Genomic DNA, 24,883 nt, shown 5'->3' with positions numbered 1-24,883 from the left:
AGAGACAGACACCTCACTCACCAGGTGGTAGGGTAGAGACAGACCTCACTCACCAGGTGGTAGGGTAGAGACAGACCTCACTCACCAGGTGGTATGGTAGAGACAGACCTCACTCACCAGGTGGTAGGGTAGAGACAGACACCTCACTCACCAGGTGGTAGGGTAGAGACAGACACCTCACTCACCAGGTGGTAGGGTAGAGACAGACCTCACTCACCAGGTGGTATGGTAGAGACAGACCTCACTCACCAGGTGGTAGGGTAGAGACAGACACCTCACTCACCAGGTGGTAGGGTAGAGACAGACACCTCACTCACCAGGTGGTAGGGTAGAGACAGACCTCACTCACCAGCTGGTAGGGTAGAGACAGACACCTCACTCACCAGGTGGTAGGGTAGAGACAGACACCTCACTCACCAGGTGGTAGGGTAGAGACAGACCTCACTCACCAGGTGGTAGGGTAGAGACAGACACCTCACTCAGCAGGTCGTAGGGTAGAGACAGACACCTCACTCACCAGGTGGTAGGGTAGAGACAGACATTACTCACCAGGTGGTAGGGTAGAGACAGACACCTCACTCACCAGGTGGTAGGGTAGAGACAGACCTCACTCACCAGGTGGTAGGGTAGAGACAGACATCACTCACCAGGTGGTAGGGTAGAGACAGACACCTCACTCACCAGGTGGTAGGGTAGAGACAGACCTCACTCACCAGGTGGTAGGGTAGAGACAGACACCTCACTCAGCAGGTCGTAGGGTAGAGACAGACACCTCACTCACCAGGTGGTAGGGTAGAGACAGACATTACTCACCAGGTGGTAGGGTAGAGACAGACACCTCACTCACCAGGTGGTAGGGTAGAGACAGACCTCACTCACCAGGTGGTAGGGTAGAGACAGACATCACTCACCAGGTGGTAGGGTAGAGACAGACACCTCACTCACCAGGTGGTAGGGTAGAGACAGACCTCACTCACCAGGTGGTAGGGTAGAGACAGACACCTCACTCACCAGGTGGTAGGGTAGAGACAGTCCTCACTCACCAGGTGGTAGGGTAGAGACAGACCTCACTCACCAGGTGGTAGGGTAGAGACAGACACCTCACTCACCAGGTGGTAGGGTAGAGACAGACCTCACTCACCAGGTAGTAGGGTAGAGACAGACCTCACTCACCAGGTGGTAGGGTAGAGACAGACACCTCACTCACCAGGTGGTAGGGTAGAGACAGACACCTCACTCACCAGGTGGTAGGGTAGAGACAGACCTCACTCACCAGGTGGTATGGTAGAGACAGACCTCACTCACCAGGCGGTAGGGTAGAGACAGACACCTCACTCACCAGGTGGTAGGGTAGAGACAGACACCTCACTCACCAGGTGGTAGGTAGAGACAGACCTCACTCACCAGGTGGTAGGGTAGAGACAGACACCTCACTCACCAGGTGGTAGGGTAGAGACAGACACCTCACTCACCAGGTGGTAGGGTAGAGACAGACCTCAATCACCAGGTGGTAGGGTAGAGACAGACACCTCACTCAGCAGGTCGTAGGGTAGAGACAGACACCTCACTCACCAGGTGGTAGGGTAGAGACAGACATCACTCACCAGGTGGTAGGGTAGAGACAGACACCTCACTCACCAGGTGGTAGGGTAGAGACAGACCTCACTCACCAGGTGGTAGGGTAGAGACAGACATCACTCACCAGGTGGTAGGGTAGAGACAGACACCTCACTCACCAGGTGGTATGGTAGAGACAGACCTCACTCACCAGGTGGTAGGGTAGAGACAGACACCTCACTCACCAGGTGGTAGGGTAGAGACAGACACCTCACTCACCAGGTGGTAGGGTAGAGACAGACCTCACTCACCAGGTGGTAGGGTAGAGACAGACACCTCACTCACCAGGTGGTAGGGTAGAGACAGACACCTCACTCACCAGGTGGTAGGGTAGAGACAGACCTCACTCACCAGGTGGTAGGGTAGAGACAGACACCTCACTCAGCAGGTCGTAGGGTAGAGACAGACCTCACTCACCAGGTGGTAGGGTAGAGACAGACATCACTCACCAGGTGGTAGGGTAGAGACAGACACCTCACTCACCAGGTGGTAGGGTAGAGACAGACCTCACTCACCAGGTGGTAGGGTAGAGACAGACACCTCACTCACCAGGTGGTATGGTAGAGACAGACACCTCACTCACCAGGTGGTAGGGTAGAGACAGACCTCACTCACCAGGTGGTAGGGTAGAGACAGACCTCACTCACCAGGTGGTAGGGTAGAGACAGACCTCACTCACCAGGTGGTATGGAAGAGACAGACCTCACTCACCAGGTGGTAGGGTAGAGACAGACCTCACTCACCAGGTGGTAGGGTAGAGACAGACCTCACTCACCAGGTGGTAGGGTAGAGACAGACCTCACTCACCAGGTGGTAGGGTTGAGACAGACACCTCACTCACCAGGTGGTAGGGTAGAGACAGACCTCACTCACCAGATGGTAGGGTAGAGACAGACACCTCACTCACCAGGTGGTAGGGTAGAGACAGACACCTCACTCACCAGGTGGTAGGGTAGAGACAGACCTCACTCACCTGATGGTAGGGTAGAGACAGACACCTCACACACTAGATGGTACGGTAGAGACAGACCTCACTCACCAGGTGGTATGGTAGAGACAGTCCTCACTCACCATGTGGTAGGGTAGAGACAGACATCTCACTCACCAGGTGGTAGGGTAGAGACAGACACCTCACTCACCAGGTGGTAGGGTATAGACAGACACCATACTCACCAGGTGGTAGGGTAGAGACAGACACCTCACTCACCAGGTGGTAGGGTAGAGACAGATCTCACTCACCAGATGGTAGGGTAGAGACAGACCTCACTCACCAGGTGGTATGGTAGAGACAGACCTCACTCACCAGGTGGTAGGGTAGAGACAGACACCTCACTCACCAGGTGGTAGGGTAGAGACAGACACCTCACTCACCAGGTGGTAGGGTAGAGACAGACCTCACTCACCAGGTGGTATGGTAGAGACAGACCTCACTCACCAGGTGGTAGGGTAGAGACAGACACCTCACTCACCAGGTGGTAGGGTAGAGACAGACACCTCACTCACCAGGTGGTAGGGTAGAGACAGCCCTCACTCACCAGGTGGTAGGGTAGAGACAGACACCTCACTCACCAGGTGGTAGGGTAGAGACAGACACCTCACTCACCAGGTGGTAGGGTAGAGACAGACCTCACTCACCAGGTGGTAGGGTAGAGACAGACACCTCACTCAGCAGGTCGTAGGGTAGAGACAGACACCTCACTCACCAGGTGGTAGGGTAGAGACAGACCTCACTCACCAGGTGGTAGGGTAGAGACAGACCTCACTCACCAGGTGGTAGGGTAGAGACACACACCTCACTCACCAGGTGGTAGGGTAGAGACAGACCTCACTCACCAGGTGGTAGGGTAGAGACAGACCTAACTCACCAGGTGGTATGGTAGAGACAGACCTCACTCACCAGGTGGTAGGGTACAGACTTACATCTCACTCACCAGGCGGTAGGGTAGAGACAGACCTCACTCACCAGGCGGTAGGGTAGAGACAGACCTCACTCACCAGGTGGTAGTGTAGAGACAGACCTCACTCACCAGGTGGTAGGGTAGAGACAGACATCACTCACCAGGTGGTAGGGTAGAGACAGACACCTCACTCACCAGGTGGTAGGGTAGAGACAGACCTCACTCACCAGGTGGTAGGGTAGAGACACACACCTCACTCACCAGGTGGTAGGGTAGAGACACACACCTCACTCACCAGGTGGTAGGGTAGAGACAGACCTCACTCACCAGGTGGTAGGGTAGAGACAGACCTCACTCACCAGGTGGTAGGGTAGAGAGAGACACCTCACTCACCAGGTGGTAGGGTAGAGACAGACCTCACTCACCAGGTAGTAGGGTAGAGACAGACCTCACTCATCAGGAGGTAGGGTAGAGACAGACACCTCACTCACCAGGTGGTAGGGTAGAGACAGACACCATACTCACCAGGTGGTAGGGTAGAGACAGACACCTCACTCACCAGGTGGTAGGGTGGAGACAGACCTCACTCACCAGTTGGAATGGTAGAGACAGACCTCACTCACCAGGTGGTATGGTAGAGACAGACACCTCACTCACCAGGTGGTAGGGTAGAGACAGACACCTCACTCACCAGGTGGTAGGGTAGAGACAGACCTCACTCACCAGGTGGTAGGGTAGAGACAGACACCTCACTCACCAGGTGGTAGGGTAGAGACAGACACCTCACTCACCAGGTAGTAGGGTAGAGACAGACACCTCACTCACGAGGTGGTAGGGTAGAGACAGACCTCACTCACCAGGTGGTAGGGTAGAGACAGACCTCACTCACCAGGTGGTAGTGTAGAGACAGACCTCACTCACCAGGTGGTAGGGTAGAGACAGACACCTCACTCACCAGGTGGTAGGGTAGAGACAGACCTCACTCACCAGGTGGTAGGGTAGAGACAGACACCTCACTCACCAGGTGGTAGGGTAGAGACCTCACTCACCAGATTGTAGGGTAGAGACAGACACCTCACTCACCAGATGGTAGGGTAGAGACAGACACCTCACTTACCAGTTGGTAGGGTCGAGACAGACACCTCACTCACCAGGTGGTAGGGTCGAGACAGACCTCACTCACCAGGTCGTAGGGTAGAGACAGACACTTCACTCACCAGGTGGTAGGGTAGAGACAGACACCTCACTCACAAGGTGGTAGGGTAGAGACAGATCTCACTCACCAGGTGGTAGGGTAGAGACAGACACCTCACTCACCAGGTGGTAGGGTAGAGACAGACACCTCACTCACCAGGTGGTAGGGTAGAGACAGACCTCACTCACCAGGTGGTAGGGTAGAGACAGACACCTCACTCACCAGGTGGTAGGGTAGAGACAGTCCTCACTCACCAGGTGGTAGGGTAGAGACAGACCTCACTCACCAGGTGGTAGTGTAGAGACAGACCTCACTCACCAGGTGGTAGTGTAGAGACAGACCTCACTCACCAGGTGGTAGGGTAGAGACAGACCTCACTCACCAGGTGGTAGGGTAGAGACAGACCTCACTCACCAGGTGGTAGGGTAGAGACAGACACCTCACTCAGCAGGTCGTAGGGTAGAGACAGACACCTCACTCACCAGGTGGTAGGGTAGAGACAGACCTCACTCACCAGGTGGTAGGGTAGAGACAGACCTCACTCACCAGGTGGTAGGGTAGAGACACACACCTCACTCACCAGGTGGTAGGGTAGAGACAGACCTCACTCACCAGGTGGTAGGGTAGAGACAGACCTAACTCACCAGGTGGTATGGTAGAGACAGACCTCACTCACCAGGTGGTAGGGTACAGACTTACATCTCACTCACCAGGCGGTAGGGTAGAGACAGACCTCACTCACCAGGCGGTAGGGTAGAGACAGACCTCACTCACCAGGTGGTAGTGTAGAGACAGACCTCACTCACCAGGTGGTAGGGTAGAGACAGACATCACTCACCAGGTGGTAGGGTAGAGACAGACACCTCACTCACCAGGTGGTAGGGTAGAGACAGACCTCACTCACCAGGTGGTAGGGTAGAGACACACACCTCACTCACCAGGTGGTAGGGTAGAGACACACACCTCACTCACCAGGTGGTAGGGTAGAGACAGACCTCACTCACCAGGTGGTAGGGTAGAGACAGACCTCACTCACCAGGTGGTAGGGTAGAGAGAGACACCTCACTCACCAGGTGGTAGGGTAGAGACAGACCTCACTCACCAGGTAGTAGGGTAGAGACAGACCTCACTCATCAGGAGGTAGGGTAGAGACAGACACCTCACTCACCAGGTGGTAGGGTAGAGACAGACACCATACTCACCAGGTGGTAGGGTAGAGACAGACACCTCACTCACCAGGTGGTAGGGTGGAGACAGACCTCACTCACCAGTTGGAATGGTAGAGACAGACCTCACTCACCAGGTGGTATGGTAGAGACAGACACCTCACTCACCAGGTGGTAGGGTAGAGACAGACACCTCACTCACCAGGTGGTAGGGTAGAGACAGACCTCACTCACCAGGTGGTAGGGTAGAGACAGACACCTCACTCACCAGGTGGTAGGGTAGAGACAGACACCTCACTCACCAGGTAGTAGGGTAGAGACAGACACCTCACTCACGAGGTGGTAGGGTAGAGACAGACCTCACTCACCAGGTGGTAGGGTAGAGACAGACCTCACTCACCAGGTGGTAGTGTAGAGACAGACCTCACTCACCAGGTGGTAGGGTAGAGACAGACACCTCACTCACCAGGTGGTAGGGTAGAGACAGACCTCACTCACCAGGTGGTAGGGTAGAGACAGACACCTCACTCACCAGGTGGTAGGGTAGAGACCTCACTCACCAGATTGTAGGGTAGAGACAGACACCTCACTCACCAGATGGTAGGGTAGAGACAGACACCTCACTTACCAGTTGGTAGGGTCGAGACAGACACCTCACTCACCAGGTGGTAGGGTCGAGACAGACCTCACTCACCAGGTCGTAGGGTAGAGACAGACACTTCACTCACCAGGTGGTAGGGTAGAGACAGACACCTCACTCACAAGGTGGTAGGGTAGAGACAGATCTCACTCACCAGGTGGTAGGGTAGAGACAGACACCTCACTCACCAGGTGGTAGGGTAGAGACAGACACCTCACTCACCAGGTGGTAGGGTAGAGACAGACCTCACTCACCAGGTGGTAGGGTAGAGACAGACACCTCACTCACCAGGTGGTAGGGTAGAGACAGTCCTCACTCACCAGGTGGTAGGGTAGAGACAGACCTCACTCACCAGGTGGTAGTGTAGAGACAGACCTCACTCACCAGGTGGTAGTGTAGAGACAGACCTCACTCACCAGGTGGTAGGGTAGAGACAGACCTCACTCACCAGGTGGTAGGGTAGAGACAGACACCTCACTCAACAGGTGGTAGGGTAGAGACAGACCTCACTCACCAGGTGGTAGGGTAGAGACAGACACCTCACTCACCAGGTGGTAGGGTAGAGACAGACACCTCACTCACCAGGTGGTAGGGTAGAGACAGACCTCACTCACCAGGTGGTAGGGTAGAGACAGACCTCACTTACCAGGTGGTAGGGTAGAGACAGACCTCACTCACCAGGTGGTATGGAAGAGACAGACCTCACTCACCAGGTGGTAGGGTAGAGACAGACCTCACTCACCAGGTGGTAGGGTAGAGACAGACCTCACTCACCAGGTGGTAGGGTAGAGACAGACCTCACTCACCAGGTGGTAGGGTTGAGACAGACACCTCACTCACCAGGTGGTAGGGTAGAGACAGACACCTCACACACTAGATGGTAGGGTAGAGACAGACCTCACTCACCAGGTGGTATGGTAGAGACAGTCCTCACTCACCAGGTGGTAGGGTAGAGACAGACCTCACTCACCAGGTGGTAGGGTAGAGACAGACACCTCACTCACCAGGTGGAAGGGTAGAGACAGACCTCACTCACCAGGTGGTAGGGTAGAGACAGACCTCACTCACCAGGTGGTAGGGTAGAGACAGACCTCACTCACCAGGTGGTAGGGTAGAGACAGACCTCACTCACCAGGTGGTAGGGTACAGACAGACCTCACTCACCAGGTGGTAGGGTAGAGACAGACACCTCACTCACCAGGTGGTAGGGTAGAGACAGACATCTCACTCACCAGGTAGTAGGGTAGAGACATACATCTCACTCACCAGGTGGTAGGGTAGAGACAGACCTCACTCACCAGGTGGTAGGGTAGAGACAGACCTCACTCACCAGGTGGTATGGTAGAGACAGACCTCACTCACCAGGTGGTAGGGTAGAGACAGACCTCACTCACCAGGTGGTAGGGTAGAGACAGACCTCACTCACCAGGTGGTAGGGTAGAGACAGACCTCACTCACCAGGTGGTAGGGTAGAGACAGACCTCACTCACCAGGTGGTATGGTAGAGACAGACCTCACTCACCAGGTGGTAGGGTAGAGACAGACCTCACTCACCAGGGGGTAGGGTAGAGACAGACATCACTCACCAGGTGGTAGGGTAGAGACAGACCTCACTCACCAGGTGGTAGGGTTGAGACAGACACCTCACTCACCAGGTGGTAGGGTAGAGACAGACCTCACTCACCAGGTGGTAGGGTGAAGACAGACACCTCAATCACCAGGTGGTAGGTTAGAGACAGACCTCACTCACCAGATGGTAGGGTAGAGACAGACACCTCACTCACCAGGTGGTAGGGTAGAGACAGACCTCACTCACAAGGTGGTAGTGTAGAGACAGACCTCACTCACCAGGTGGTAGTGTAGAGACAGACCTCACTCACCAGGTGGTAGGGTAGAGACAGACCTCACTCACCAGGTGGTATGGTAGAGACAGACCTCACTCACCAGGTGGTAGGGTAGAGACAGACCTCACTCACCAGGTGGTAGGGTAGAGACAGACCTCACTCACCAGGTGGTAGGGTAGAGACAGACCTCACTCACCAGGTGGTAGGGTTGAGACAGACACCTCACTCACCAGGTGGTAGGGTAGAGACATACCTCACTCACCAGGTGGTAGGGTGAAGAAAGACACCTCAATCACCAGGTGGTAGGTTAGAGACAGACCTCACTCACCAGGTGGTAGGGTAGAGACAGACACCTCACTCAACAGGTGGTAGGGTAGAGACAGACCTCACTCACCAGGTGGTAGGGTAGAGACAGACACCTCACTCACCAGGTGGTAGGGTAGAGACAGACACCTCACTCACCAGGTGGTAGGGTAGAGACAGACCTCACTCACCAGGTGGTAGGGTAGAGACAGACCTCACTTACCAGGTGGTAGGGTAGAGACAGACCTCACTCACCAGGTGGTATGGAAGAGACAGACCTCACTCACCAGGTGGTAGGGTAGAGACAGACCTCACTCACCAGGTGGTAGGGTAGAGACAGACCTCACTCACCAGGTGGTAGGGTAGAGACAGACCTCACTCACCAGGTGGTAGGGTTGAGACAGACACCTCACTCACCAGGTGGTAGGGTAGAGACAGACACCTCACACACTAGATGGTAGGGTAGAGACAGACCTCACTCACCAGGTGGTATGGTAGAGACAGTCCTCACTCACCAGGTGGTAGGGTAGAGACAGACCTCACTCACCAGGTGGTAGGGTAGAGACAGACACCTCACTCACCAGGTGGAAGGGTAGAGACAGACCTCACTCACCAGGTGGTAGGGTAGAGACAGACCTCACTCACCAGGTGGTAGGGTAGAGACAGACCTCACTCACCAGGTGGTAGGGTAGAGACAGACCTCACTCACCAGGTGGTAGGGTACAGACAGACCTCACTCACCAGGTGGTAGGGTAGAGACAGACACCTCACTCACCAGGTGGTAGGGTAGAGACAGACATCTCACTCACCAGGTAGTAGGGTAGAGACATACATCTCACTCACCAGGTGGTAGGGTAGAGACAGACCTCACTCACCAGGTGGTAGGGTAGAGACAGACCTCACTCACCAGGTGGTATGGTAGAGACAGACCTCACTCACCAGGTGGTAGGGTAGAGACAGACCTCACTCACCAGGTGGTAGGGTAGAGACAGACCTCACTCACCAGGTGGTAGGGTAGAGACAGACCTCACTCACCAGGTGGTAGGGTAGAGACAGACCTCACTCACCAGGTGGTATGGTAGAGACAGACCTCACTCACCAGGTGGTAGGGTAGAGACAGACCTCACTCACCAGGGGGTAGGGTAGAGACAGACATCACTCACCAGGTGGTAGGGTAGAGACAGACCTCACTCACCAGGTGGTAGGGTTGAGACAGACACCTCACTCACCAGGTGGTAGGGTAGAGACAGACCTCACTCACCAGGTGGTAGGGTGAAGACAGACACCTCAATCACCAGGTGGTAGGTTAGAGACAGACCTCACTCACCAGATGGTAGGGTAGAGACAGACACCTCACTCACCAGGTGGTAGGGTAGAGACAGACCTCACTCACAAGGTGGTAGTGTAGAGACAGACCTCACTCACCAGGTGGTAGTGTAGAGACAGACCTCACTCACCAGGTGGTAGGGTAGAGACAGACCTCACTCACCAGGTGGTATGGTAGAGACAGACCTCACTCACCAGGTGGTAGGGTAGAGACAGACCTCACTCACCAGGTGGTAGGGTAGAGACAGACCTCACTCACCAGGTGGTAGGGTAGAGACAGACCTCACTCACCAGGTGGTAGGGTTGAGACAGACACCTCACTCACCAGGTGGTAGGGTAGAGACATACCTCACTCACCAGGTGGTAGGGTGAAGAAAGACACCTCAATCACCAGGTGGTAGGGTAGAGACCTCACTCACCAGATTGTAGGGTAGAGACAGACACCTCACTCACCAGATGGTAGGGTAGAGACAGACACCTCACTTACCAGTTGGTAGGGTCGAGACAGACACCTCACTCACCAGGTGGTAGGGTCGAGACAGACCTCACTCACCAGGTCGTAGGGTAGAGACAGACACTTCACTCACCAGGTGGTAGGGTAGAGACAGACACCTCACTCACAAGGTGGTAGGGTAGAGACAGATCTCACTCACCAGGTGGTAGGGTAGAGACAGACACCTCACTCACCAGGTGGTAGGGTAGAGACAGACACCTCACTCACCAGGTGGTAGGGTAGAGACAGACCTCACTCACCAGGTGGTAGGGTAGAGACAGACACCTCACTCACCAGGTGGTAGGGTAGAGACAGTCCTCACTCACCAGGTGGTAGGGTAGAGACAGACCTCACTCACCAGGTGGTAGTGTAGAGACAGACCTCACTCACCAGGTGGTAGTGTAGAGACAGACCTCACTCACCAGGTGGTAGGGTAGAGACAGACCTCACTCACCAGGTGGTAGGGTAGAGACAGACACCTCACTCAACAGGTGGTAGGGTAGAGACAGACCTCACTCACCAGGTGGTAGGGTAGAGACAGACACCTCACTCACCAGGTGGTAGGGTAGAGACAGACACCTCACTCACCAGGTGGTAGGGTAGAGACAGACCTCACTCACCAGGTGGTAGGGTAGAGACAGACCTCACTTACCAGGTGGTAGGGTAGAGACAGACCTCACTCACCAGGTGGTATGGAAGAGACAGACCTCACTCACCAGGTGGTAGGGTAGAGACAGACCTCACTCACCAGGTGGTAGGGTAGAGACAGACCTCACTCACCAGGTGGTAGGGTAGAGACAGACCTCACTCACCAGGTGGTAGGGTTGAGACAGACACCTCACTCACCAGGTGGTAGGGTAGAGACAGACACCTCACACACTAGATGGTAGGGTAGAGACAGACCTCACTCACCAGGTGGTATGGTAGAGACAGTCCTCACTCACCAGGTGGTAGGGTAGAGACAGACCTCACTCACCAGGTGGTAGGGTAGAGACAGACACCTCACTCACCAGGTGGAAGGGTAGAGACAGACCTCACTCACCAGGTGGTAGGGTAGAGACAGACCTCACTCACCAGGTGGTAGGGTAGAGACAGACCTCACTCACCAGGTGGTAGGGTAGAGACAGACCTCACTCACCAGGTGGTAGGGTACAGACAGACCTCACTCACCAGGTGGTAGGGTAGAGACAGACACCTCACTCACCAGGTGGTAGGGTAGAGACAGACATCTCACTCACCAGGTAGTAGGGTAGAGACATACATCTCACTCACCAGGTGGTAGGGTAGAGACAGACCTCACTCACCAGGTGGTAGGGTAGAGACAGACCTCACTCACCAGGTGGTATGGTAGAGACAGACCTCACTCACCAGGTGGTAGGGTAGAGACAGACCTCACTCACCAGGTGGTAGGGTAGAGACAGACCTCACTCACCAGGTGGTAGGGTAGAGACAGACCTCACTCACCAGGTGGTAGGGTAGAGACAGACCTCACTCACCAGGTGGTATGGTAGAGACAGACCTCACTCACCAGGTGGTAGGGTAGAGACAGACCTCACTCACCAGGGGGTAGGGTAGAGACAGACATCACTCACCAGGTGGTAGGGTAGAGACAGACCTCACTCACCAGGTGGTAGGGTTGAGACAGACACCTCACTCACCAGGTGGTAGGGTAGAGACAGACCTCACTCACCAGGTGGTAGGGTGAAGACAGACACCTCAATCACCAGGTGGTAGGTTAGAGACAGACCTCACTCACCAGATGGTAGGGTAGAGACAGACACCTCACTCACCAGGTGGTAGGGTAGAGACAGACCTCACTCACAAGGTGGTAGTGTAGAGACAGACCTCACTCACCAGGTGGTAGTGTAGAGACAGACCTCACTCACCAGGTGGTAGGGTAGAGACAGACCTCACTCACCAGGTGGTATGGTAGAGACAGACCTCACTCACCAGGTGGTAGGGTAGAGACAGACCTCACTCACCAGGTGGTAGGGTAGAGACAGACCTCACTCACCAGGTGGTAGGGTAGAGACAGACCTCACTCACCAGGTGGTAGGGTTGAGACAGACACCTCACTCACCAGGTGGTAGGGTAGAGACATACCTCACTCACCAGGTGGTAGGGTGAAGAAAGACACCTCAATCACCAGGTGGTAGGTTAGAGACAGACCTCACTCACCAGGTGGTAGGGTAGAGACAGACACCTCACTCAACAGGTGGTAGGGTAGAGACAGACCTCACTCACCAGGTGGTAGGGTAGAGACAGACACCTCACTCACCAGGTGGTAGGGTAGAGACAGACACCTCACTCACCAGGTGGTAGGGTAGAGACAGACCTCACTCACCAGGTGGTAGGGTAGAGACAGACCTCACTTACCAGGTGGTAGGGTAGAGACAGACCTCACTCACCAGGTGGTATGGAAGAGACAGACCTCACTCACCAGGTGGTAGGGTAGAGACAGACCTCACTCACCAGGTGGTAGGGTAGAGACAGACCTCACTCACCAGGTGGTAGGGTAGAGACAGACCTCACTCACCAGGTGGTAGGGTTGAGACAGACACCTCACTCACCAGGTGGTAGGGTAGAGACAGACACCTCACACACTAGATGGTAGGGTAGAGACAGACCTCACTCACCAGGTGGTATGGTAGAGACAGTCCTCACTCACCAGGTGGTAGGGTAGAGACAGACCTCACTCACCAGGTGGTAGGGTAGAGACAGACACCTCACTCACCAGGTGGAAGGGTAGAGACAGACCTCACTCACCAGGTGGTAGGGTAGAGACAGACCTCACTCACCAGGTGGTAGGGTAGAGACAGACCTCACTCACCAGGTGGTAGGGTAGAGACAGACCTCACTCACCAGGTGGTAGGGTACAGACAGACCTCACTCACCAGGTGGTAGGGTAGAGACAGACACCTCACTCACCAGGTGGTAGGGTAGAGACAGACATCTCACTCACCAGGTAGTAGGGTAGAGACATACATCTCACTCACCAGGTGGTAGGGTAGAGACAGACCTCACTCACCAGGTGGTAGGGTAGAGACAGACCTCACTCACCAGGTGGTATGGTAGAGACAGACCTCACTCACCAGGTGGTAGGGTAGAGACAGACCTCACTCACCAGGTGGTAGGGTAGAGACAGACCTCACTCACCAGGTGGTAGGGTAGAGACAGACCTCACTCACCAGGTGGTAGGGTAGAGACAGACCTCACTCACCAGGTGGTATGGTAGAGACAGACCTCACTCACCAGGTGGTAGGGTAGAGACAGACCTCACTCACCAGGGGGTAGGGTAGAGACAGACATCACTCACCAGGTGGTAGGGTAGAGACAGACCTCACTCACCAGGTGGTAGGGTTGAGACAGACACCTCACTCACCAGGTGGTAGGGTAGAGACAGACCTCACTCACCAGGTGGTAGGGTGAAGACAGACACCTCAATCACCAGGTGGTAGGTTAGAGACAGACCTCACTCACCAGATGGTAGGGTAGAGACAGACACCTCACTCACCAGGTGGTAGGGTAGAGACAGACCTCACTCACAAGGTGGTAGTGTAGAGACAGACCTCACTCACCAGGTGGTAGTGTAGAGACAGACCTCACTCACCAGGTGGTAGGGTAGAGACAGACCTCACTCACCAGGTGGTATGGTAGAGACAGACCTCACTCACCAGGTGGTAGGGTAGAGACAGACCTCACTCACCAGGTGGTAGGGTAGAGACAGACCTCACTCACCAGGTGGTAGGGTAGAGACAGACCTCACTCACCAGGTGGTAGGGTTGAGACAGACACCTCACTCACCAGGTGGTAGGGTAGAGACATACCTCACTCACCAGGTGGTAGGGTGAAGAAAGACACCTCAATCACCAGGTGGTAGGTTAGAGACAGACCTCACTCACCAGATGGTAGGGTAGAGACAGACACCTCACTCACCAGGTGGTAGGGTAGAGACAGACACCTCACTCACCAGGTGGTAGGGTAGAGACAGACCTCACTCACCTGATGGTAGGGTAGAGACAGACACCTCACACACTAGATGGTACGGTAGAGACACACCTCAATCACCAGGTGGTAGGTTAGAGACAGACCTCACTCACCAGATGGTAGGGTAGAGACAGACACCTCACTCACCAGGTGGTAGGGTAGAGACAGACACCTCACTCACCAGGTGGTAGGGTAGAGACAGACCTCACTCACCTGATGGTAGGGTAGAGACAGACACCTCACACACTAGATGGTACGGTAGAGACAGACCTCACTCACCAGGTGGTATGGTAGAGACAGTCCTCCCTCACCAGGTGGAAGGGTAGAGACAGACCTCACTCACCAGGTGGTAGGGTAGAGACAGACACCTCACACACTAGATGGTAGGGTAGAGACAGACCTCACTCACCAGGTGGTATGGTAGAGACAGTCCTCACTCACCAGATGGTAGGGTAGAGACAGACATCTCACTCACCAGGTGGTAGGGTAGAGACAGACACCTCACTCACCAGTTGGAAGGGTAGAGACAGACCTCACTCACCAGGTGGTAGGGTAGAGACAGACCTCACTCACCAGGTGGTAGGGTAGAGACAGACCTCACTCACCAGGTGGTAGGGTAGAGACAGACCTCACTCACCAGGTGGTAGGGTAGAGACAGACCTCACTCACCAGGTGGTAGGGTAGAGACAGTCCTCACCAAGTGGTAGGGTAGAGACAGACCTCACTCACCAGATGGTAGGGTAGAGACAGACCTCACTCACCAGGTGGTAGGGTAGAGACAGACGTCACTCACCAGGTGGTAGAGTAGAGACAGTTCTCACTCACCAGGTGGTAGGGTACAGACAGACATCTCACTCACCAGGCGGTAGGGTAGAGACAGACCTCACTCACCAGGCGGTAGGGTAGAGACAGACCTCACTCACCAGGTGGTAGGGTAGAGGCAGACCTCACTCACCAGGTGGTAGGGTAGAGACAGACACCTTACTCACCAGGTGGTAGGGTAGAGACAGACACCTCACTCACTAGGTGGTAGTGTAGAGACAGACCTCACTCACCAGGTGGTAGGGTAGAGACAGACATCACTCACCAGGTGGTAGGGTCGAGACAGACCTCACTCACCAGGTGGTAGGGTTGAGACAGACCTCACTCACCAGGTGGTAGGGTAGAGACAGACACCTCACTCACCAGGTGGTAGGGTAGAGACAGACACCTCACTCACCAGGTGGTAGGGTAGAGACAGACACCTCACTCACCAGGTGGTAGGGTAGAGACAGACACCTCACTCACCAGGTGGTAGGGTAGAGACAGACCTCACTCACCAGGTAGTAGGGTAGAGACAGACACCTCACTCACCAGGTGGTAGGGTAGAGACAGACCTCACTCACCAGGTGGTAGGGTAGAGACAGACCTCACTCACCAGGTGGTAGGGTAGAGACAGACACCTCACTCACCAGGTGGTAGGGTAGAGACAGACCTCACTCACCAGGTGGTAGAGTAGAGACAGACACATCACTCACCAGGGGGTAGGGTAGAGACAGACCTCACTCACCAGGTGGTATGGTAGAGACAGACCTCACTCACCAGGTGGTAGGGTAGAGACAGACACCTCACTCTCCAGTTGGTAGGGTAGAGACAGACCTCACTCACTAGGTGGTAGGGTAGAGACAGACCTCACTCACCAGGTGGTAGGGTAGAGACAGTCCTCACCAAGTGGTAGGGTAGAGACAGACCTCACTCACCAGATGGTAGGGTAGAGACAGACCTCACTCACCAGGTGGTAGGGTAGAGACAGACGTCACTCACCAGGTGGTAGGGTAGAGACAGTTCTCACTCACCAGGTGGTAGGGTAGAGACAGACACCTCACTCACCAGGTGGTAGGGTAGAGACAGACACCTCACTCACCAGGTGGTAGGGTAGAGACAGTCCTCACTCACCAGGTGGTAGGGTAGAGACAGACACCTCACTCACCAGGTGATAGGGTAGAGACAGACACCTCACTCACCAGGTGGTAGGGTAGAGACAGACCTCACTCACCAGGTGGTAGGGTAGAGACAGACCTCACTCACCAGGTGGTAGGGTAGAGACAGACCTCACTCACCAGGTGGTAGGGTAGAGACAGACACCTCACTCACCAGGTGGTAGGGTAGAGACAGACCTCACTCATCAGGAGGTAGGGTAGAGACAGACACCTCACTCACCAGGTGGTAGGGTATAGACAGACACCATACTCACCAGGTGGTAGGGTAGAGACAGACACCTCACTCACCAGGTGGTAGGGTAGAGACAGACCTCACTCACCAGGTGGTAGGGTAGAGACAGACCTCACTCACCAGGTGGTATGGTAGAGACAGACCTCACTCACCAGGTGGTAGGGTAGAGACAGACACCTCACTCACCAGGTGGTAGGGTAGAGACAGACACCTCACTCACCAGGTGGTAGGGTAGAGACAGACCTCACTCACCAGGTGGTATGGTAGAGACAGACCTCACTCACCAGGTGGTAGGGTAGAGACAGACACCTCACTCACCAGGTGGTAGGGTAGAGACAGACACCTCACTCACCAGGTGGTAGGGTAGAGACAGACCTCACTCACCAGGTGGTAGTGTAGAGACAGACACCTCACTCACCAGGTGGTAGGGTAGAGACAGACACCTCACTCACCAGGTGGTAGGGTAGAGACAGACCTCACTCACCAGGTGGTAGGGTAGAGACATACACCTCACTCACCAGGTCGTAGGGTAGAGACAGACACCTCACTCACCAGGTGGTAGGGTAGAGACAGACCTCACTCACCAGGTGGTAGGGTAGAGACAGACCTCACTCACCAGGTGGTAGGGTAGAGACACACACCTCACTCACCAGGTGGTAGGGTAGAGACAGACCTCACTCACCAGGTGGTAGGGTAGAGAAAGACCTAACTCACCAGGTGGTATGGTAGAGACAGACCTCACTCACCAGGTGGTAGGGTATAGACAGACATCTCACTCACCAGGCGGTAGGGTAGAGACAGACCTCACTCACCAGGCGGTAGGGTAGAGACAGACCTCACTCACCAGGTGGTAGTCTAGAGACAGACCTCACTCACCAGGTGGTAGGGTAGAGACAGACATCACTCACCAGGTGGTAGGGTAGAGACAGACACCTCACTCACCAGGTGGTAGGGTAGAGACAGACCTCACTCACCAGGTGGTAGGGTAGAGACAGACACGTCACTCACCAGGTGGTAGGGTAGAGACACACACCTCACTCACCAGGTGGTAGGGTAGACCCAGACCTCACTCACCAGGTGGTAGGGTAGAGACAGACCTCACTCACCAGGTGGTAGGGTAGAGACAGACCTCACTCACCAGGAGGTAGGGTAGAGACAGACACCTCACTCACCAGGTGGTAGGGTAGAGACAGACACCATACTCACCAGGTGGTAGGGTAGAGACAGACACCTCACTCACCAGGTGGTAGGGTGGAGACAGACCTCACTCACCAGGTGTTAGGGTAGAGACAGACCTCACTCACCAGGTGGTATGGTAGAGACAGACACCTCACTCACCAGGTGGTAGGGTAGAGACAGACACCTCACTCACCAGGTGGTAGGGTAGAGACAGACCTCACTCACCAGGTGGTAGGGTAGAGACAGACACCTCACTCACCAGGTGGTAGGGTAGAGACAGACACCTCACTCACCAGGTAGTAGGGTAGAGACAGACACCTCACTCACGAGGTGGTAGGGTAGAGACAGACCTCACTCACCAGGTGGTAGGGTAGAGACAGACCTCACTCACCAGGTGGTAGTGTAGAGACAGACCTCACTCACCAGGTGGTAGGGTAGAGACAGACACCTCACTCACCAGGTGGTATGGTAGAGACAGACCTCACTCACCAGGTGGTAGGGTAGAGACAGACACCTCACTCACCAGGTGGTAGGGTAGAGACAGACACCTCACTCACCAGGTGGTAGGGTAGAGACAGACCTCACTCACCAGGTGGTAGGGTAGACACCTCACTTACCAGGTTGTAGGGTCGAGACAGACACCTCACTCACCAGGTGGTAGGGTCGAGACAGACCTCACTCACCAGGTCGTAGGGTAGAGACAGACACCTCACTCACCAGGTGGTAGGGTAGAGACAGACACCTCACTCACCAGGTGGTAGGGTAGAGACAGACACCTCACTCACAAGGTGGTAGGGTAGAGACAGACCTCACTCACCAGGTGGTAGGATAGAGACAGACACCTCACTCACCAGGTGGTAGGGTAGAGACAGACACCTCACTCACCAGGTGGTAGGGTAGAGACAGACCTCACTCACCAGGTGGTAGGGTAGAGACAGACCTCACTCACCAGGTGGTAGGGTAGAGACAGACACCTCACTCACCAGGTGGTAGGGTAGAGACAGACACCTCACTCACCAGGTGGTAGGGTAGAGACAGACACCTCACTCACCAGGTTGTAGGGTAGAGACAGACACCTCACTCACCAGGTGGTAGGGTAGAGACAGACCTCACTCACCAGATGGTAGGGTAGAGACAGACACCTCACTCACCAGGTGGTAGGGTAGAGACAGACCTCACTCACCAGGTGGTAGGGTAGAGACAGACACCTCACTCACCAGGTGGTAGGGTAGAGACAGACACCTCACTCACCAGGTGGTAGGGTAGAGACAGACCTCACTCACCAGGTGGTAGGGTAGAGACAGACCTCACTCACCAGGTGGTAGGGTAGAGACAGACCTCACTCACCAGGTGGTAGGGTAGAGACAGACACCTCACTCACCAGGTGGTAGGGTAGAGACAGACCTCACTCACCAGGTGGTAGTGTAGAGACAGACACCTCACTCACCAGGTGGTAGGGTAGAGACAGACACCTCACTCACCAGGTGGTAGGGTAGAGACAGACCTCACTCACCAGGTGGTAGGGTAGAGACATACACCTCACTCACCAGGTCGTAGGGTAGAGACAGACACCTCACTCACCAGGTGGTAGGGTAGAGACAGACCTCACTCACCAGGTGGTAGGGTAGAGACAGACCTCACTCACCAGGTGGTAGGGTAGAGACACACACCTCACTCACCAGGTGGTAGGGTAGAGACAGACCTCACTCACCAGGTGGTAGGGTAGAGACAGACCTAACTCACCAGGTGGTATGGTAGAGACAGACCTCACTCACCAGGTGGTAGGGTATAGACAGACATCTCACTCACCAGGCGGTAGGGTAGAGACAGACCTCACTCACCAGGCGGTAGGGTAGAGACAGACCTCACTCACCAGGTGGTAGTCTAGAGACAGACCTCACTCACCAGGTGGTAGGGTAGAGACAGACATCACTCACCAGGTGGTAGGGTAGAGACAGACACCTCACTCACCAGGTGGTAGGGTAGAGACAGACCTCACTCACCAGGTGGTAGGGTAGAGACAGACACGTCACTCACCAGGTGGTAGGGTAGAGACACACACCTCACTCACCAGGTGGTAGGGTAGACCCAGACCTCACTCACCAGGTGGTAGGGTAGAGACAGACCTCACTCACCAGGTGGTAGGGTAGAGACAGACCTCACTCATCAGGAGGTAGGGTAGAGACAGACACCTCACTCACCAGGTGGTAGGGTAGAGACAGACACCATACTCACCAGGTGGTAGGGTAGAGACAGACACCTCACTCACCAGGTGGTAGGGTGGAGACAGACCTCACTCACCAGGTGTTAGGGTAGAGACAGACCTCACTCACCAGGTGGTATGGTAGAGACAGACACCTCACTCACCAGGTGGTAGGGTAGAGACAGACACCTCACTCACCAGGTGGTAGGGTAGAGACAGACCTCACTCACCAGGTGGTAGGGTAGAGACAGACACCTCACTCACCAGGTGGTAGGGTAGAGACAGACACCTCACTCACCAGGTAGTAGGGTAGAGACAGACACCTCACTCACAAGGTGGTAGGGTAGAGACAGACCTCACTCACCAGGTGGTAGGGTAGAGACAGACCTCACTCACCAGGTGGTAGTGTAGAGACAGACCTCACTCACCAGGTGGTAGGGTAGAGACAGACACCTCACTCACCAGGTGGTATGGTAGAGACAGACCTCACTCACCAGGTGGTAGGGTAGAGACAGACACCTCACTCACCAGGTGGTAGGGTAGAGACAGACACCTCACTCACCAGGTGGTAGGGTAGAGACAGACCTCACTCACCAGGTGGTAGGGTAGACACCTCACTTACCAGGTTGTAGGGTCGAGACAGACACCTCACTCACCAGGTGGTAGGGTCGAGACAGACCTCACTCACCAGGTCGTAGGGTAGAGACAGACACCTCACTCACCAGGTGGTAGGGTAGAGACAGACACCTCACTCACCAGGTGGTAGGGTAGAGACAGACACCTCACTCACAAGGTGGTAGGGTAGAGACAGACCTCACTCACCAGGTGGTAGGATAGAGACAGACACCTCACTCACCAGGTGGTAGGGTAGAGACAGACACCTCACTCACCAGGTGGTAGGGTAGAGACAGACCTCACTCACCAGGTGGTAGGGTAGAGACAGACCTCACTCACCAGGTGGTAGGGTAGAGACAGACACCTCACTCACCAGGTGGTAGGGTAGAGACAGTCCTCACTCACCAGGTGGTAGGGTAGAGACAGACACCTCACTCACCAGGTGGTAGGGTAGAGACAGACCTCACTCACCAGGTGGTAGGGTAGAGACAGACACCTCACTCACCAGGTGGTAGGGTAGAGACAGACCTCACTCACCAGGTGGTAGGGTAGAGACAGACCTCACTCACCAGGTGGTAGGGTAGAGACAGACCTCACTCACCAGGTGGTAGGGTAGAGACAGACCTCACTCACCAGGTGGTAGGGTAGAGACAGACATCTCACTCACCAGGTGGTAGGGTAGAGACAGACATCTCACTCACCAGGTGGTAGGGTAGAGACAGACCTCACTCACCAGGTGGTAGGGTAGAGACAGACACCTCACTCACCAGGTGGTAGTGTAGAGACAGACACCTCACTCACCAGGTGGTAGGGTAGAGACAGACACCTCACTCACCAGGTGGTAGGGTAGAGACAGACACCTCACTCACCAGGTGGTAGGGTAGAGACAGACACCTCACTCACCAGGTGGTAGGGTAGAGACAGACCTCACTCACCAGGTGGTAGGGTAGAGACAGACACCTCACTCACCAGGTGGTAGGGTAGAGACAGTCCTCACTCACCAGGTGGTAGGGTAGAGACAGACACCTCACTCACCAGGTGGTAGGGTAGAGACAGACCTCACTCACCAGATGGTAGGGTAGAGACAGACACCTCACTCACCAGGTGGTAGGGTAGAGACAGACCTCACTCACCAGGTGGTAGGGTAGAGACAGACACCTCACTCACCAGGTGGTAGGTTAGAGACAGACACCTCACTCACCAGGTGGTAGGGTAGAGACAGACACCTCACTCACCAGGTTGTAGGGTAGAGACAGACACCTCACTCACCAGGTGGTAGGGTAGAGACAGACCTCACTCACCAGATGGTAGGGTAGAGACAGACACCTCACTCACCAGGTGGTAGGGTAGAGACAGACCTCACTCACCAGGTGGTAGGGTAGAGACAGACACCTCACTCACCAGGTGGTAGGGTAGAGACAGACACCTCACTCACCAGGTGGTAGGGTAGAGACAGACCTCACTCACCAGGTGGTAGGGTAGAGACAGACCTCACTCACCAGGTGGTAGGGTAGAGACAGACCTCACTCACCAGGTGGTAGGGTAGAGACAGACCTCACTCACCAGGTGGTAGGGTAGAGACAGACATCTCACTCACCAGGTGGTAGGGTAGAGACAGACCTCACTCACCAGGTGGTAGGGTAGAGACAGACACCTCACTCACCAGGTGGTAGTGTAGAGACAGACACCTCACTCACCAGGTGGTAGGGTAGAGACAGACACCTCACTCACCAGGTGGTAGGGTAGAGACAGACCTCACTCACCAGGTGGTAGGGTAGAGACAGACACCTCACTCACCAGGTGGTAGGGTAGAGACAGACACCTTAGCCTCCTCTTCATTCCAGTCACCTGTGTTGAGTTCCACCTCTACCAGCAGGGAAACAACACAATCAGCATGGGAATGACCTCTTCCCACGGCATGTCTCACAGACAGAGACATATCATGCAACTTAATGTCTGTTGAAATAACGTGTGACCATTGAATAGAGGGCATTATTACCAGCCTGCGGGGCTTGGGCTACAGCTGTGAGGGCTGTGGAACAGAAAACCATGTGAGGGGAGTGTTTTATGCAGTTAAAACAAACAGAGATGGACTCAAACCTAATTGAAGGTGATGATTTGTGTGTTGTGTTTGTCAGGGGTTACCGTGGAAACCGCAGAGGAGCAGGGCGATTGGAAGACTGCCCATCCTTGTAAGAGCTGGATGTTTACGAGCTGAAGGAAACAGGACCCACAAAAGCCCAAAGAGGAAAATAGTTTATATGTTTCAATTCACACAGAGGAACTCTTCAATATCTGGACTTTACATTTCCTCCGTCTTCCTTCTGCTCTCTCTCTGGCCCCACCTCTGCTGTTTCTAATGCAATGTATACTCTTCTCTAAGGCAGTTGTAGTAAATGTGTACCTGATGAAATCCAGGTAAATGAGATAGATACCGAATATGTGCTCTTAATAGTATCAGTGTATGTGCTGTTGATAGTATCAGTATATGTGCTGTTGATAGTATCAGTATATGTGCTGTTGATAGTATCAGTATATGTGCTGTTGATAGTATCAGTATATGTGCTGTTGATAGTATCAGTGTATGTGCTGTTGATAGTATCAGTATATGTTCTGTTGATAGTATCAGTATATGTGCTGTTGATAGTATTAGTATATGTGCTGTTGATAGTCTCAGTATATGTGCTGTTGATAGTATCAGTATATGTGCTGTTGATAGTATCAGTATATGTTCTGTTGATAGTATCAGTATATGTGCTGTTGATAGTATTAGTATATGTGCTGTTGATGTGCTGTTGATAGTCTCAGTATATGTGCTGTTGATAGTATCAGTATTAATCAAGCAGTTGGAATCAGGATGCTGTTTTAATCCTCTCTCTCTCTCTCTCTCACACACACACACACACACACACACACACACACACACACACACACACACACACACACACACACACACACACACACACACACACTCTCTCAGCTCTCTCCCTGCATCATTCCTCTTGTGATGTGTCAGTGTGAGTTTGGAGTCCAAGACATGAGTTCTCACAAAAGAATGTGTTTTTTGTGCCCTATCTGAGCACCCCTCTACTCCTCCTTTCTCATACAGACTCTTTTCATACACTTCTCTTTTCGTAAACCTTATTAAGAATATTCTAAAGCGTCCAAACAGTTTTGTCATTTAATATGTTTAACACCCCATTCCTCCTTTACCAGCATCTTACCCAGGCCCTGAACACGTTCAAATGATTTAACTTGCTTTGACTCATTTATACACTCTTGTATGCCAGGGCACATAGCTTTCTAAAATACATTAGTTCTGAATAACATATTGTCATCCATGAGTTCACAGACAGTATTCTATTAGGATGACTTCATGTAAAGTTAGTTTTTTGCAGTAAAATATAGTTTAGTTTCTCTATACATCTTTTGTATATGTACTTCATGTTATTTATTGTAAACATTCTATATGCAGTACTGCAGTGCTACTAATGTCTTTATAGTCTTCAAAATTAAGAAAAGAACACAATGTTTTCATACTCACAACTTTTCCTGTCGTCCAAAAACGTCCTTTGTTTTGAATATTTTGTTCTCTCTCCTTTCCCCTCCTTCTCTCTCCATCCTCTCCTCCTTCTTCTCCTCCACCCCTTGTCCTCCCCTCTCATTATTATTCTCTTTCTCTCAGACTTTCCTCTCCTCCAATCTGGTAGAGATTCAGGGAGAATTGTTCTAGTCCAGAGTTGGTTTCGTATACACCCAAACAACACAAACTCATTATCAAAAATATATCTGCTGATTTCACAATAACAATCACTAATAGTAAACATCTATCAGCACATTGAACTAGGAACTTACACTTTACAAATACAAACAACTGAAAGAATAATGATCAACACACGATGATAGGTAGAATATTGTGTAATAAATATGAACAATAACAATTAGCCCAGTATGATTTAGAGCAGCTGAAGGAATATGATGGAATGACTGGTACAGGTCTGGCGGACCTTGCGTTGCAGTGATCCCCTTTCTCCACTAGGCGGGGCAGTGTACTTGGTGAGTTTTTTTCCTTTTTATTATGAACACAACAAATACAAAAACAGAAATATACAAACAAGAGTACATAAACATAACAGACGGTATTACATATGAAATACATTTTCAATTTGTCTAAAAGTTTTATGGTGTGTTTTGCTTTTTTGTTTT

General features: G+C 53.5%; 1 protein-coding gene across 1 annotated transcript in view; it reads right to left on the bottom strand.

Moving 5' to 3' along the window:
• LOC145860331 (microfibrillar-associated protein 5-like) overlaps positions 1 to 24,324 on the bottom strand; it is a 116,279-nt gene extending 91,955 nt beyond the window's left edge. Inside the window, exons 1-4 of the mRNA XM_082960790.1 lie at positions 24,222 to 24,324; positions 22,823 to 22,891; positions 22,677 to 22,709; positions 22,475 to 22,543 (exon numbers count right to left, since the gene is read on the bottom strand). Of these exons, the coding sequence (XP_082816916.1) occupies positions 22,475 to 22,543; positions 22,677 to 22,709; positions 22,823 to 22,865 (145 nt within the window). The 5' untranslated portion in view covers positions 22,866 to 22,891; positions 24,222 to 24,324. The remainder of the gene's footprint in view (positions 1 to 22,474; positions 22,544 to 22,676; positions 22,710 to 22,822; positions 22,892 to 24,221) is intronic.
• Between the last annotated feature and the right edge of the window lie 559 nt (positions 24,325 to 24,883).

The sequence above is a fragment of the Salmo salar genome, chromosome 02 (genome assembly GCF_965601325.2).
Source record: "Salmo salar chromosome 02, fSalSal1, whole genome shotgun sequence".
NCBI classification, from domain to species: domain Eukaryota; kingdom Metazoa; phylum Chordata; class Actinopteri; order Salmoniformes; family Salmonidae; genus Salmo; species Salmo salar.
The sequence above is the reverse complement of the archived record's forward strand: the minus strand, read 5'-3'. Positions and strand labels throughout refer to the sequence as shown.